Source organism: Sorex araneus, chromosome 4 (assembly GCF_027595985.1).
Source record: "Sorex araneus isolate mSorAra2 chromosome 4, mSorAra2.pri, whole genome shotgun sequence".
In the NCBI taxonomy this organism is placed as follows: Eukaryota; Metazoa; Chordata; class Mammalia; order Eulipotyphla; family Soricidae; genus Sorex; species Sorex araneus.
Genome location: NC_073305.1, coordinates 106,934,488 through 106,950,445, shown reverse-complemented (window position 1 = coordinate 106,950,445; position 15,958 = coordinate 106,934,488). Strand labels below are relative to the sequence as shown.

Genomic DNA, 15,958 nt, shown 5'->3' with positions numbered 1-15,958 from the left:
TGACTTTCCAAACTTTTACTTTTTGTGAACTTTCTTATCTAACAGTGATGGAAAATCTTTTCAAATAGACACTTTATTTTTAAATAAAGTCCATGGAAATGTGTAAGTAAACAGAAAGAGATGTAAATAAAAACTCCACATGCCTTACATGTAAACATCACCTGAAAAAACTGCCTTAGTGTCTAACATAGAGGACTTCCAAAAAGATTTCCTTTCTATTTGATGTGTTACATGTATACATATATATGCTCAGTACCTAATTAATAAACACCATGATTCATTTGTTTGTTATAATCTGAAATGTTTTATGTTTAAAGGTAATAAAATGTTACAAATAGTATATGAAGAAATCAGTATAATTTAACATCTATTAAAAAAAACCTTAATTTGCCTGACAAGAACTTTGAATTTTCAGTAGCTGATCTATATTTACTCATAATTGTCTGACAGTTATAAGTTGTTCAATGGCAGAGTTAAAACGATCTCCAAATTGGTTTCTAAGAAGCAACAAGCATTGTCACAGGTTAGTCAAAATGACAGGAGCATCACGTTCAGAAAACTTGGCAAATCTTCCTGAAAAAAAATTTGAAGAGCTATACACTAGTAGTATACTTGAAAAGCTTTTGTGGCTCTTAAATCGTAAGCATACATAATATAATCATACTAACCTTCCATGTTTACACAGCACTCAAGAAATATATATGGAAAATTTTACCAAGAGTAGTTTTATATCCCATGTAATAATTTGTTTTATTTTCCCTCACAGGATAAACTATTAGTAAGAAAAAGACTGAAAAAAACCGTTCAAAACCAAAGATTTTAATTGTAATCATCAGACTGTAGAATCTTTATTTATAGAACATCATGATAATGCAAAATATCACAATTATTTGAAGACTAATACATTTTGAAGTTAGAATAAAATAGAAAACATGTCATAAAAGTAAATAGAATTCGGGTGGAAAAAAAGCTATGAAACGTACAAAACCATGCAAAAACTAGTTACTTTACCTATGCTAGAATGAAATTACTGTCTTAAAAATGCAAATATTTTCAGCATTTGGAAGACAGCCATTTCAATAAATAAAGTTACTCTGATAACTAGGCTACAATAGGACAACTCACAGTAACATCTCGTTTTCATTTGATTAGGACTGTGTCATATAAAAGGCAATTTCTATATCCTAGTATTCCAAAGAGGATAAGGCTTTATTTTTTCTTCTTCGTGATGTACCCTGATTTCTGGAGGCTTTAGGATCGGGTATGACACCGGTGCAGCCTTGCAGTGCAGCCCCAGGCAGTAGCACCAAGTATTTCCCATAAGGAATGCGAGCAGCTAGCTAGCTAAAGCCAGGAGGGTACAAGGCTGGAGGAAACAATCCACGAAACCACAATTCCCCTGGTCGGTCCTTTTCCTACAAATAACCTCTTTAGACAACATCCATACAATAAAGCTAACCATCTAAAAATTTTAAGCATCTTTTGTTAAATGGTAACAAAAGAACGACTATCCTAATTCTCCTTAAAATGCAGTCCTTAAAAAGAAGAAAAGAAATCCAACTCTCCAGTCTTTTTAAAATTTTTAAAAGTGCTTAAATCATCTGGAGATAAATATCACTTGGTGTCCTTGTTTTCTAACAAATGGCTTTCCCCCCCATTGTTTCCATTAATTTCACCCATATTCGTTTTTTTTTATATAAAAAAAACAAGGCCCTTAGCCTCATCAGCAAAACACAAATGTATGATTTAGCATATAAAACCGGTAATTACATACCAATTTACTAAAGATTAATTTTTTTCTCTTTTCGTCAGTTTTCAAGAAGTCTTCCCGTGATTAACTGCAAACAGAAATGGTTTACACCTCAAATTAGAAGCCATTAATTAGCATGACGAAGTCAACTGCAAGATACACAGATAATTTAAATTATTTAATCACCAATCATCTTGGCTAAACTGTAGTATACTCTTTCAATATCCTTCGGTGGGTTATCGATCTGCCAGTAAATTACCTCCAGATCAGTTAGAGATAAATATTAGCATTCTTTCCTTTCTCTCGGGTTTACATTATTCCTTCTGGTAAACACTTAAAAAAAGCTTTAAGGTTCTTTAATCCCAAATCCCTAATTAGCTATCATTAGCCTTTTCGTAATCAGGAAAGAAAAAAAAAAGAGTATCTTAAATACAGATCAGGAGTTCGCTTTGCCCATATAATAATAATAGTGGTAGTAGTAATAAGACATTCAAAAATGCACGCTTAAGGCAATGGCAGTAATAAAAGATATACGCAGAGGTGGCTTCAGCAAATAACGGGCTTGCAAAGGCAAGTGCTTAACAAAAAGCGCCCAAACCTTTCTCTCTATCGCGATACACAGCACTCTAATAAATTACACGACACTTTGCACGGGCTGCAGAAAGAACGCAGGACGAGACTTACACAGATGCCAATCCGCAGCATTTATACACATGCACATGGCAAGAGACAGAGAGCAAACACTATCATTCAACTCGGGCTGGGGCAGAGCGATGCCGAGTTTGCTGAGCGCGAGAGTGTTCTCGGCGTGTGTGTGTTTGTGTGCGTGTGTGTGCGTGTGCGCGCGTGAGAGTGAGACCCGTCGTGGAGGCATTTCCCCTCTCTGGGCAGTTTGGCTTCATTTGTTTCCTATTTCTGCTACACAGAAACTAACTTCCATCTCGGCCCCAGCCAGCGCCGCTGAATAGAGCCTGTGCTGCGGCTCCGTGTGCGTCAGATCCCTCCGCGGAGCCGTGCCCGGCCCCCTCCGTCCCTCCCTCCTCCCTCCCTCCCCCGAAAGGCCTCCACAGAGAAAGCGCCTTCACCCACCGCGCGCCGACATCTTCTCCGACTGGAAATAAATAAATAAATCGCGCCTCCGGCTTGAGCGGTCGAGGGAGAGGGGTGGGGAGAGAGCCTGACCGCCCTGGGTGCGGAAGGCGCGAGATTCCAGGCACTCTTTTTTTTTTTTTTCCGGCGCCGGAGGGCGGGGGCGCGGGCTGGGGAACGGGGACGGGGCCGAGCCCGGGGCCGCGAAGGCGGTGGACTTCTTTCTGCGGCGGAGGGATCCGCGGCGGAGGCGGCGGCCGTAGCGGCTGCCTGACTGAGAGTTGTTGTTTCCTCCTCCTCCTCCTCCGCCTCCGCCGCCGTTGCTTGAATGGTGGAGCCGGAGATCGGCTCGTGAACACACAGTGACAGCTATAGGGCAGGCGGCGGCACCGTCCCCGCTTCCCTTCGGCGGCGGGGTGTCCCGCCGGCGGCCCCGAAGTGACCCATAAACATGTCTTGTGAGAGGAAAGGCCTCTCGGAGCTGCGATCGGGTAAGTCGGGGGGCTGCCGGGGCCGCTGGCAGCGGGCGATCCCGCCCGCGGTCCCCCGCCCCCCGCCGCCCGGCCGCTCAGCCTGTGTCTCCCCCCGTGTCCCCCTCTCTCTCCCGCGCAGAGCTCTACTTCCTCATCGCCCGCTTTCTGGAAGATGGACCGTGTCAGCAGGCGGCTCAGGTACGGCGGCGCGCGGCGCGGGCCGAGCCGGCGCTCGGCGCTCGCGGGCGTGGGGGAGGGCGGCGGCGGCGGCGGCGGCGGGGCCGCGGCCCGGGGCGCGGGGGCTCAGCTTGCCCCGCTTTGTTGTTGCAGGTGCTGATCCGCGAGGTGGCCGAGAAGGAGGTAAGGGCGGCGGCGGGCGGGCGCGTGTGGCCGCGGCGCGGGCGCTTCTGGGCCGCTGCGCCGGCGGCGGCGGGGCGCGCGGGACTCGGGGGGCCCGGGGTGCCCGGCGGGGGCGCGGGGCGGCCGGGGGAGGGGCGCGGGGCGGGCCGGGGCCGGTGGCCGAGCTCACGGGGTGTCGTCTGCCCCCCGCAGCTGCTGCCCCGGCGCACCGACTGGACGGGCAAGGAGCACCCCAGGACCTACCAGAATCTGGTGAGATGTTCACAGCGCCGAGCAAAGAAACTTTTCCCCGAGTCGAATAAAAATTGAATTTCCCGCAATTTTTTTAGAGAGACCAAAAAAAAAAAAAAACTTGGCCCCAGAGCGTGATCGCTGCAAAAGGCTACGGGACCGGCTTTGGGAGGGCGGCGCGGGGGCTGCGGGGGGCATTGGCCGGGGAGACGGGCACCCCGGGGCTGCGGGGGCTGCCGACAATTTATTTGCGATGTTTGGTTAATGTGCTAGAAATAAAGATACGTCATGAGTGTTGTGCAGTGCAAGGCCCGGAGGAGGAGGGGCCGACGCGCGCGTCCGTGCGGGCGCGGGCGCGAGGCGGCGGCGGCGCGGGGACGGGGGCGCGCTCGCTCCCTGCTCGCGGCGGCGCTGGCTGCTCGCGCAGCCGGCTCGGCTCGGCTTGCTCTCGCTGCACACAATAGCGGGTGACTAACTGCTCCGGAGGGGCATTAGCATTTCGAACTGGCTCTAAGGCTGCTGCCCCTCCGGGACCAGGCCGTTTTGGGCGAGAATATATATATTTTTTTCATTCCCCAGTCGTTTTTTTTTTTTTTTTTCTCCTTAGTGTTCCGAATTCGGTGGGATTCTTTTTGTTGTTGGAGAGGTTCAGACATCTGATGATAGTTGGCCTGCCGTACTTCTTGCATTTACCAGACATTTTCGCAGAAGTGTAAAAAGGGCTTGTAACGTCCTTTTTTTTTTAAAAAAAAAGCATTTTTATTAATGGCGGGCTTAGTCATTCCCCCGTTTGAGTTTAGGAAGGAGGTCACTGCAGTTTCTTGCGCCTTAATTCGCACTATGGGACGGAGTGTCAGGTAAAGTTCTCCAGTTTAGATCGGGATGCATTTTTGTTCAGTGACTTTAAGGATTTCGCGGTTCTAAATTTGGTATGAGTTTTCAAAGAGTTTCATTTCTCAAAATTGGCTTTCTGTAAGTGGACCCATCACTTGCTGTGCATGAAAAAGTAACGTACCTTGTCTTTGGGAGCCGTCTCTTATTCCCATTCCCTGTGCTGATTGAACATAGGTCCTAGGAATGTGTGTGTTGGGCCCTAAAGCAGTCTTCCCCAGGGTGGATCAAGCCTTTGAAAGCTGTGCTGCGCATCGATTTCCCGAGACACATTTGCATTTGATTTTTTTTTTTTTCAGAGTCAGTATTGGTGAATGCTACTTCACCATGGCTTCTGCAATGTTTAGGTAGTTTCAGTTAACATAGAGTTGAATGTCTTCTGGGAGGTGTGGGCAAGACAAGACGGATTTAGATAAAGAACATCTAACATTAGCGTTGTAGTCTCGTGATTTAGTATAGGTGCTGGTAAGTGCACACAGCTGTTGAACAAGCAGAGGGTACTTTGTTCCAGTGAATTAAATGAAGACTGAAACTGTGTTTTCCACACTTGGTTAGTGTTCAAGTAGTTATTTAGGCTGGTTTTACCAGTGAATAGAGCTTGAAGTAAACTCCAAGATAGAATGACAAATGTGTGTTTACTTCCATAAATATTGGATAAAATCTTGAAGCATTTTCATTGTGAATTTTTCATGTGTTCTTTGCAAAACCTAATTATTATGATAGCTTCCTTTTTTAAAGTTAGGCAGATTTAACAAAACTTGCTCTTGCACCTATCTTGTACAAACCTGAATCTCAAGTCTGAATTGCTGTGTTTTCTTAACTTTGAGACTATTGGTAATACATTTTCAAATGAAGCAGCTAATGCTTTCTTGTCAAGTTATGGAAATATTTTTTTCTATTAACAGCAGAGAATGTTAATTTTTAATTTTTGAGAGGGGGTTTCTCATACTAAATTGTAGATAATAGGATCTTTATGACTTTTCAAAATCCACCGATTTTACACTGGTACTGTTTTTCTTGGAGTATCTTTTTCTTTTGTTTCTCCCTTTTTTTAGTTAGCTCTAGAAATATTTTGGAACACCAAATATCTAGCACATTCTTTTTTAGTATTAACATCTTGAAATTTTATGTCTAGGTGAGCATATGCGAAGATTCTTGTGGAGTATTCTATATTTTGCTAGTGTACTCTTAGGATTTAAGAGTCTTAAAGTTTTGCTTTGCTGCCTATCAAGTAAAATTTTACCTTGTTTCGAAAATTAGTTTGGTTTTGAGAAGCCAAAATATTAAATAATGTTTGTGATTTCAGTATCGTCTACCTCCGTGTGGAAATTTGTGGCTATGCTAACTGAAAGAATTGAGTAATATAAGTGGATTATTATTAGTAAGTTAACTCCCCAAAACCTCAAATTACAACTATTTTGGATGGGATATGTTTTTGCTTGTGTGCCGCAAAATAGGCCTTGGTCAACATTTTCAGTAAGCTTAAAGATACTGAGTATTGACCAAGAGGGAAATGGGATTTTAAGATAAGTTTAAAAAGTTTATAAAGTATTTTTTAATATTTTTATATCTTTATAAAGTATTATTAAAAGTGATTCCTTCATTTCCAAGTGCATGGTTAACACTGTACAACGTGGTTGTGAATATTACCAATCTATCTTAAGATTTAAGACATTTTAAACAGTGAATCGAATAGGAAACGGAATTTTCAAGAAGTTAGGGGCACTGTGTTTTTTGCGGGAGAGGAGGGGAGGGCAAACAGGTGGCTCCAGTATATGTTCAGTCATATACATATATTTTTATGTTGATGTTAGGGAGACTCCTCCAGCAGTGCTTAGAGTTGGGGATCACTTATCTCAGGACTGGACCTAGTGGTATGGACTACCAATTCAGTGCATAGGCAGTTGCTCAGGGCCATCCAGGTTGTAGTCAACAGGTGGTGGGATGCTGGGGATTGAACCTAGAACCTCTGTACATGCAAGACATACGCTCCATCCTTCTGAGATAACCTTGACCCTGAGTCATTGCATATATTTTTAAATAAGCCTTTATTAAAACCAATGAACATTTTAAAGCTCTTGTTAAAATTTCATTTTTAAAATGGAGCCGAGGCTAAATTGCAAACTTAAAAATAATAACAAAAATTCATCCAGTTTTTGCCTAAAGAAAACTTGATTTATTTCTTAGTGTGAAAGTGAAATTAAGTTATGCATTTTAGTTATCTTAATGGTATTACGTATTTATGAGATACTGAGGAAAAAGGGTTAAATGTTTTTACAAGATTTGGTACTTATTTTTTTCCCCTCTTAGGAGGCAGTTTTACAAATTGAATTAAAGTAGTGCTACTCTCTTACAAGGTGATAAAATTTTTTATTTTTTATTTTTTGGCACTAGTGTTCAGTGTTCTTGAAATGATGCTTCTTTACCATAAACCTTTTTATCCAGATAAAATAAATGGTTGGGAATCAGAACATGTGGATTGTGGTCTTAATATTGCTTAACATGTAGGTTATCCTGGACAAGTCTTGGAATTTCTCTGGCTTCTGTTGCCTCATTTGTAAAAGAAATGAATGAAAAATTTTCTCATGAAAATCTCATTTTAGATTAGAAATAACAATACATTGTTCTGAGATCTCAACTGCTATAATTTTGGAGTTTGATATAAAAAAACAGTAGATTTAAAGAAATTTAAATTTTCCATAATGCTATTCTTACAGTCTAATTTTTTTCATGTGAAGATAAAGGTTTTTGAGATGCTACATCATAGACTGTGCCTTTATTCTGATTAGCATGTGATTCACTATTAACAGTTTTCACAAATTAAATCTGAGATGATTAGGAACTGTGGAAAGGATTTACTTTGTTTAGATCTTTATGTGTTTAAATAGAGTATGGTGACTAATGTGAGTGTTAAGGTATCACATGTAGGAGAAAAGTTTTAAGAGAAAATGAAACATGTTTTTGAAGCAGAAATTCCCATTCAAGCAAGCGATAAGGTATCAAGTGTAGGAGTAGTTTTAAGAAAAAGTGAAACATGTTTTTGAAGCAGATTCCCATTCTAAAGATGCATTTTCAAAACTTACCCTGTATAATTTTGATTAGATGAGTGGCACATAATGAAATATATGTGTGGTAGTTTATTACTATCCTTTTCTCATGGAGCAACAGTAAAAAACAGCAGTTTTCTTGGCAGTCTCTAAAGCCAGGATCTTAATACTTTGTAATTTTTATAATTCATAGTAAAATGTTAAAGACATAATTTTGCATAATTGTAAAATGTCTTAAACACATAGGGAGAATCATGTTTAAGAATTGTTCAGAATAATGCAAGAGAACAAGAATCTGTTTCCCAATTTATAACATGGGCTAATACAGCTCCTACTTGGTAAGATTCTGTAATTGAATGGTACATTTAAGTTTTATAGGAAGGGTTTTGTTTGCTCTTAGGACTTTAGGAGTTGTAGTAAAAGTTGTTTCTGTTGTAGTATATTAAAGTTAAGAAAGGCAGTTTTATTCAAAAAATAAGTATTAATATTTTACTCAACATAGACAACTGCAGTGTTAAAAAGTTACTTTCAAACTTCAGAAGTTATCATTCCTATAAATTGCTTTGTATTTCAGGATGAGATAAGTAAGCTTAAGATACAGTATAATGAATATCATTATATCATCATTAAGCATTCTTGGGAGAGTTCTAGACAAGTCTTGCCAAACTGTATAGTGATTAAGAGAGATTGTGTAGAAGTTAACATTTAGAGATGTTTGGGCGGTTAAAATACAAAGAATTGATATGAAACCTCTGGTGTTCAGGTGACACTTAGGAATATCTAAAGAGAGCTTAGATATTAATATCTGGCTTTTGCACCAGGAGTTGTGATTTGAAAAACAAACAAAAAAAATCCATATAAGAGTTGTGTTATTTTGGGGAGTTAGTACAGAGGCTTTATATTTATATCAGTCCAGGCCAGGAAGATGGCTCAGATGGCTGGAGTAAATACTATGCATGTGGAAGGCCTGGGTAAGATCTCTGGCACTTTATGGAGTGCCGTAAGTGGCACTTACCCCTTACCCCTAAGAATTGCTGGAAACACCCCCTGAGCCAGGAGTAGTTCACTGGGCACCATAAACACACCTGCTCCTTGCCCCAAAAGATATGTTTTAAGCAGAATTTACTAGTGATTTGAAAAAATTATTCTTTAGATGAACTTTAGGCTAAATATATGTCAACTTTTTGATCATTTCAGAATTTCTTTGTAAGGTAGGTCCCAGTACTTCTATCTTTTGTCTAGAAATTTTTTAAAACACTGCAGCTATTCTTTCTAAGTTTTGTGGTCATCTGCCACGTCACAATAGAAGTTTGGTAAATAAAATTGTATTCTGCACAGATTATTCTTGACAAGCAATGGCAAACAGATTAATTTCTTAGTATCAGTTCTTTCAGAAATTATAAATGCTTAATACTATGCTAAGTGATTTTTAGTTAATAGTACTAAGCATATCCATTTACAATTACTTCCTATTTTAATGTACTACTTAGCAACTTCAGGAAAGTCAAGCATTAAAATTAGTACTGGGGGAAAAGACGATTTTAAAAGAATATTTAAGTTTCTTTTGTATTGCTATGTAGAAATAACTAGGCACCTAAGAGGTGAATAATATATATTGAGGTTAAAATTATAAATTTAATTTTAAATAAAATTTATATTGTGAGTTGTATTGGTGAAAAATTAGTTACTTTGAAACAAGTGCATTTGGAATAGCTGTAATATTTGAACATATAAGTATTTATAGTTGGGCAAAGTGCTATCTTTTTCTTTATGAAATTTGAGTATGTAGGGTAACTAAATTGTTGATAGAATTAATTCTTAAATTATTTAAGAATTTTCCATCTTTAAGTTAATAGACAAGAACTTTTGAACAATTATAGATTGAATTTTAGACGACTTTTTTAGTCGTAGGGCATGAACCATGTTCCCTGTTCTATATTTGAATTCTGTTTATTTTTGGATTTTTGGGTTCTACCTGGCTTTGTTCAGGACTTACTCCTGGCTCTGTGCCATTTAGGGGTCACTCCTGGTGGGCATGAGGAACGTATGGGATACCAGGGATTGAACCTAGACATCAAGACAAATGCCCTACCCCTTGTACTATTGCCCCAGCCCCTACATTTGAGTTTTAAGCTCTTAACCTTACTACCTTATATTTAAGACATTTCTTATTACATAAAATTAGCTTAGCAAATGTGACTTAATTTAAGTAAAACTTCAAAGTTCATATTTTTTAAACGTTAAACTTTCCATTTTGTTGTAATTTTTTTATAGAGCATCCTTTGTAGTTTATAGAAACTGTAATTCTGGATAGAAGAATATGTTCCTAGAAGAATGTATTCAGATTGTGAAGAATCAAGTGATATTAACAAAAAAAATTGTATGAATAATTGTATTAATAATACTCAGTTGACCTAAGTGAATTTTGGCATGGTTGATTAAATTGTGAATATAAAATGATTGGGCAAGTTTATTTACATTTAAGACCAAAAAGGAACCTAGATTAATTCATTGTTTAGTAGAGTGTTCATTTTATTACATTGCTAATTACAAAGAAATGATAAGCATGTACTCTTTGGATCATAGTTTATACAAATTTTTCCAATTTTTATTTCAGCATTGTGCTTTACAGTAGTGTTTATAAAAGTAGTTCTGGCATACACTATTCTAAGTTCGTACGTACCATCAGTGAGATTGTCCTTCTATTAGTGTACCAAGCTATCTTCTCATGCACCCCTTACCTCCCAGACTGCTCCCTCATTTTATTTTTTTAATGAAACACAAGCTCAGTTTAATTTATATAATACACATAACTTTTCCTATTTCTGTGTGAGTTTATACAAACTTCTATGCATATGATTTGAAAACAGTCATTGATTCTATTAAGTTGTAATCATAAAGCAGGTATGGCAATAGTAAGGGAGCCTAAAATTATATAGAAAAACTAACGAAATATTTTAAAATAGAGGGGATGTAGAGATAGTTCTAAGGATTTGTGCATTTTCCTTCTATGCTGGAGGCCTGGATTTGATTCCCAGTACTATAATGACAGTTTTTAAAAAAGAAAAAAAAGATAATAAACTTTGAACCAGAAGATTCCAAGTATTAAACTTTAAGTATTTGACTTTGCGTTTAGAAAATAATCTCTTCTACTTTCTAAATACAGAGCTTTGGACAATAAGCTTGAAACTCAATTTTCTTTACCTGCAAAAAGGGGGGAAAGTTAACTTTCTTGTGAAGGTTAAAAATATTGAGAACACTTGGCAAAGAAAGCACTTTATATTTTCTTATGTAGAGAAGCTATTTAGAGTAAAATGTACAGAAAATATAAATTTCAAAGATTATAGACATAATTTAACGATAACAGTTACAAGAGTTTAAGTTTGTCAGTTGTAAGAATTTTAGGAACACAGCTTTAATAATAGGAATTATTAAGTGGTTAAATAGTGAACAATTATTTTAATTGGGTTATTTATTTATATTGGTCGGGGTGGCACCCACGTGGGCTTATTCCTGGCTCTGTGCTCAGGGTTCACTCCTTGTGGCAAGTGGGGAACTATATGAAATGCTTTGGATCCAGCTCAGGTTGGACACATGCAAGGCAGGAGTCCTACCCACTGTGCTCTTATCTCTAGGCCCTAACTTGGTGATATTTTTTTTAAGTTGATTATTTTGTTTATGCTAAAATAGTTCATAAAAGTAGAACCTTTATTTCATTAAACTGAACTTATGGATGCAGAAGTAGAGAACAGAAGTAATTAATTTAGATATAACTGAAAACATACGAAAAAAGATGACATTTAAGTTTTTACTTTTTGTTTTTGGGCCACACCCAGTGAGGCTCTGTACTCAAGGGATCACTCCTAATGCTTAAGAAGTCGTATGAGATGATGGGGATTGAACCCAGGGGGAGCTGCATGCGAGGCAAAATGCCCTCCCTGCTATACTGTTGCTCTGGTTCCCCCCGAATTGACATTTTAAAATCAGTTGTATTCAAGTTAGAGATATGAAGTAGTCAAATTGGATCATACTTATTCCAAAGATTAGGTGGCTTTTACTTTCATTGGTATTTAATATTTGTTAGAAGGGCAATTATTTTAGATCTTTACAGTTTAATCAGGATGACTATATTGATCTAACCTTGCTTTGAAAAGATTATTTTAAAAAGTTATACATATATGTATACACAAACATTAGATCTAGAAAAGTATTTCAGTATTAAAAGTCAACAGATTATATGTAAAGTGGAGTAAAACTAACTGCCAGCTCTTATATCAGATACTGCCGTTATCATTGAAAGTCATGTTATTGTAGTTCTAGTCTTATACATGAAGACATGGAGATGAGTAAATTTCTACCCCAAGCTCAGCAAGAGTAAACCTAGACTATTTGCCTTTAGATACTTGAAATTACTTCAACCTGAGCATTGTTGCAATCCATTTTACCTCAACAATGATAAAAGTAAAACTACTTTTAAAATTGAAAATTTAATAATTGTGCGTGTTGAAATAGCGACTTCCTGTTTATAATGTGTTACACTGATAACACTTTTTAACAATACCTTCCAGTCATAATGACAATTTTTTTCTTGACTGTCAAGTACTAAGACTATACTGAAGTAGCAACCAAGCAAATACAAATTATTGATATAACCAAAGTCACAGAAAAACAAACTACTCAACTCATTATTCTTTCCTTGCTGCAATTCACTTTCTCAGATGATACTGCTGTTGAAATCACAATTGATGATTTTAAAATTGTATGTGCAGCCTGAGAAAGGAATGATGAAGGTTATGGTTTGACTCAGGATGGACAAAGGATCAGAATTGCCTGTTTCACACAATTCTGTTGCCTCTGCTTCTGAGAAGTAGTGAGAACTAAGGATTGTTAGTTAGATTGGAAGGGTAAAGTGGCTGCTGCTGTTAAATTGTGCAGGAAGCCTAATTTTGCAGTATCCTCAGACCTAAAACTTTTTAAAGAGTAATTTGAAAATACGTGTATATGCATCTCTGTGTCTATAAATATGGTGACCCCCTAATGTCTAAAATATTTGTTGGACCATACAGAAAATGTTTGCTGATCTTTGTTAATGTTATTTACAAGAAATATAGCTTTGTTTAGTTGAGATTTTAATCATTGATTACAAACAGTTAACCAAATTGCTGTTGCCATATCAAGTGTTTCTCAGTTGGTGTGAAGAAATGGGGATATGAAGAGATTGAAAAAGCTCTGAATAACAAACTGATCTGGGATTGAGTGAATCACCTTTGGACAGTATCAGTACTGCATCCATAAAGCATATTCATATATGCTTGACTGTCTGAATATTCATACTGGCAGGAGGGAAATTAGCTGTTCATCCAAAAGGCCGTGGATTTAAAAAATTGAATGCTACTGATATACTTGTGCATTTTTTCTTTTTTTATGCTATTGAACTCAAACCCAGTCCCCCTCATACAAGGAAAGCATGTGCTCTGCTAAGCTGTATTTCAAGTCTAAATGTGCATTTTTAAATTCTTAATTTTCACTTATAAAGAATTGTATTAGCTTTTTAGTTTTATGTTAATACTTTGCTTCTTATTTTAAAGCGTTTAAAATTTTAACCTTACTAGTATTGAGTAGAGTAGATTGCAGTGGATTTCTTTCACCAATTTGGGAGAAAGTATTTAAAAGGGTCCTCGCTGTATTGTAATCTTATTTATCTTCTTTGCACTTTTGTCCTGAGATTGTTGTGTTTCCTTTACCTACAGAAATTTATGCTTTGTGCTAGACTGTATAATTGTGAAAGTGAACTTTAGAGCTTTTCTCTTGGAGTCTATTCAATGCTTGTGTAGAAAATTGTTTGAAATACTTAGTTTAATAGTTTACTTATCCATTGATAAATATTTGAGACCATAGGTAATTTGCAGAGCAATATGATTGAGTGCTTTGGAGTTAGCTTGTCTTGGTTTAGCACTCCTCTCTTTCGTCCTCTAGAACTGTGTGCAAGTTTATTTTATCTCTTTGAGCTATAATATTTTTTTTTCTTTCCCTGTTGGAGACCTAGAATTAGGGCATTCAGGATTGCCTCCATCTGTCTATGGCACTGAGCCTTACCAAAGTACCGTCCATGCTCAGGCACTTAACTAATTCACCAGACCATCTTGGGACTCTTTCTTGGTGGGAATCCTCATTAGCAGAGCTTAGAAGATTGCCTTAACTGGGATTTGAACTTAAACTTGTCTTGCATTTGTCAGCCACTTCAAGCCACTTCAAGCCACTCAGCCATCTTCTATGCTCTTTTTTCCCGGGGAGCAGTAACAACAGAATTGTCCTGATAAACCCAGCATATGCAATGGCACTAGAGTTTGAACTCCTGACCTTGCACTTTTCAGACAACTGCTTTAAGCCATTGAGACATCTGGCCACTGACACCCTAGTCACCCTAGGAATAATTTCTTATGGGAATAATAATGTTGCATCTAAAGTGTTTAGGGGCCAATAGTAGTACATTGGGCAGGACATTTGCCTTACATTCATCCAAGCTGGGTTAAATTTCTGGCTCCCTGTGAGGTCCTCTGCAATCTCTGAGCTCTGAGCCCTGTTGGGTGTCGACTTCAAACCAAAACAGGGGCAGCGGCTCAAGCTTTTACATGTAAAATTTACCACATTTATCTTAAGGTCTAGCATTTGGTGTGGAGCTAATATATGTATTTGTTTTGTTAGAGTTACTAGTACTTCAGAACCCATTTTAAAAAATGTATAAGTACCCAAAGAGCTTGAAAGTAGCTCTTTCTGGAAAGCAATAGCATATTTCATGGAAAGTAATAGTACATTACAATTGAGAATGTCAGGTTTTGTCTTTATTCCCCCCAGATAATAGTGTACAGGCAGTCACTCAGAACCCAAATACAAACATTTTGGATAATGGATTTTATTATGATATAGTTTCAGCTGTTCCTTTTAATTCCTGGTAAATAAAGTGAATTCAAATGAAAAAGCTACATTTTATTAAAGGCACTGAAGGTCTTACAAATGTACAAAAGGTCTTACAATGTGAAAATACGTACAGTCGTGAGCTACCCTTGTTTATGTTTTGGGGGCACACTGAGTGATGCTCGGGGTTTACTTCTGGCTCTGTGCTCAGAGATCACTCCTGGTGGGGCTTGGGGGACCATGTGGGGTGCCAGGGACTGAACCCTGGCCATGTGCAAGGCAAATGCCTCCCTGCTGTATTACTACTCTGACCCCCATGAACTATTATTTGATTTTTAATTTAAATTAAACTATTTAAAATTATTTCATATTTAAAATATTAGGCTGGAGCGATAGTACAGTGGGTAGGGTGTCTGCCTTGCACGTGGTCGACCTGGGTTTGATTCCTCCGCCCCTCTCAGAGAGCCCAGCAAGCTACTGACAGTATCTCACCCACATGGCAGAGCCTGGCAAGCTACCCGTGGTGTATTTGATATGCCAAAGACAGTAACAACTAGTCTCGCAATGGAGACGTTACTGGTGCCCTCTCGAGCACATCGATGAGCAACGGGATGACAGTGATACAGTGGTTTAAAATATTGGTCATAGGGACTGGCTCAAAATGACGGAGCACATGTTTGACATGTAGAAAGCTCTACTAAGTTCCATCTTTAGCACCACACCTTTCAGTCCAGTAGTGCTGGGTAGATCTCTAGTGCATTAGCACCCCAGCTCTGAGTGCTCAGTGCTCAGGTAGAACACAGAGCTTTTATGAAACTTTTATAAAAGCGGTTATAGCAGAGCTTTGGATGCTGGGGAGTATAGGATTAGGAAAATGGCAGATGAAATAGGAATGAACCATGAACAAACCATAAATGTATCAGAAGACTCAGATTAGGTTAAGGATGTAGAAAAAAATAGGAAAAGCAAGGTGAACCTCTGAGTGTTAATTAGTAGGATCAGATGTTTCGGAATGCGTATTTAATTTACAGAATAGCTTTGAATGTGTAGAAAATAGAGTGAATGTGGGATGATTGCTGTTTATTTCAAAGATAATTTGAAATTAGAGGTAAAGAAAAATCACTTCGGTGACTTCTTGGCCACTGGGAATGAAATAAGGAGGAACAGACATTGTAAAAGTATGTACAAAATAAAAATTATGA

General features: G+C 38.5%; 1 protein-coding gene across 4 annotated transcripts in view; it reads left to right on the top strand.

The window, feature by feature from the left end:
* The first annotated feature begins 3,061 nt into the window (after positions 1-3,061).
* The window catches only part of PHIP (pleckstrin homology domain interacting protein), a 142,635-nt gene continuing 129,738 nt past the window's right edge, over positions 3,062-15,958 (top strand). For 2 of the 4 annotated variants that reach the window (XM_055134740.1, XM_055134741.1), the window contains exons 1-4: positions 3,062-3,330; positions 3,452-3,510; positions 3,643-3,672; positions 3,865-3,924. In XM_055134740.1, the coding sequence (XP_054990715.1) occupies positions 3,291-3,330; positions 3,452-3,510; positions 3,643-3,672; positions 3,865-3,924 (189 nt within the window). In that variant the 5' untranslated portion in view covers positions 3,062-3,290. The remainder of the gene's footprint in view (positions 3,331-3,451; positions 3,511-3,642; positions 3,673-3,864; positions 3,925-15,958) is intronic. The other 2 variants (XM_055134742.1, XM_055134743.1) reach the window with 1 other exon arrangement.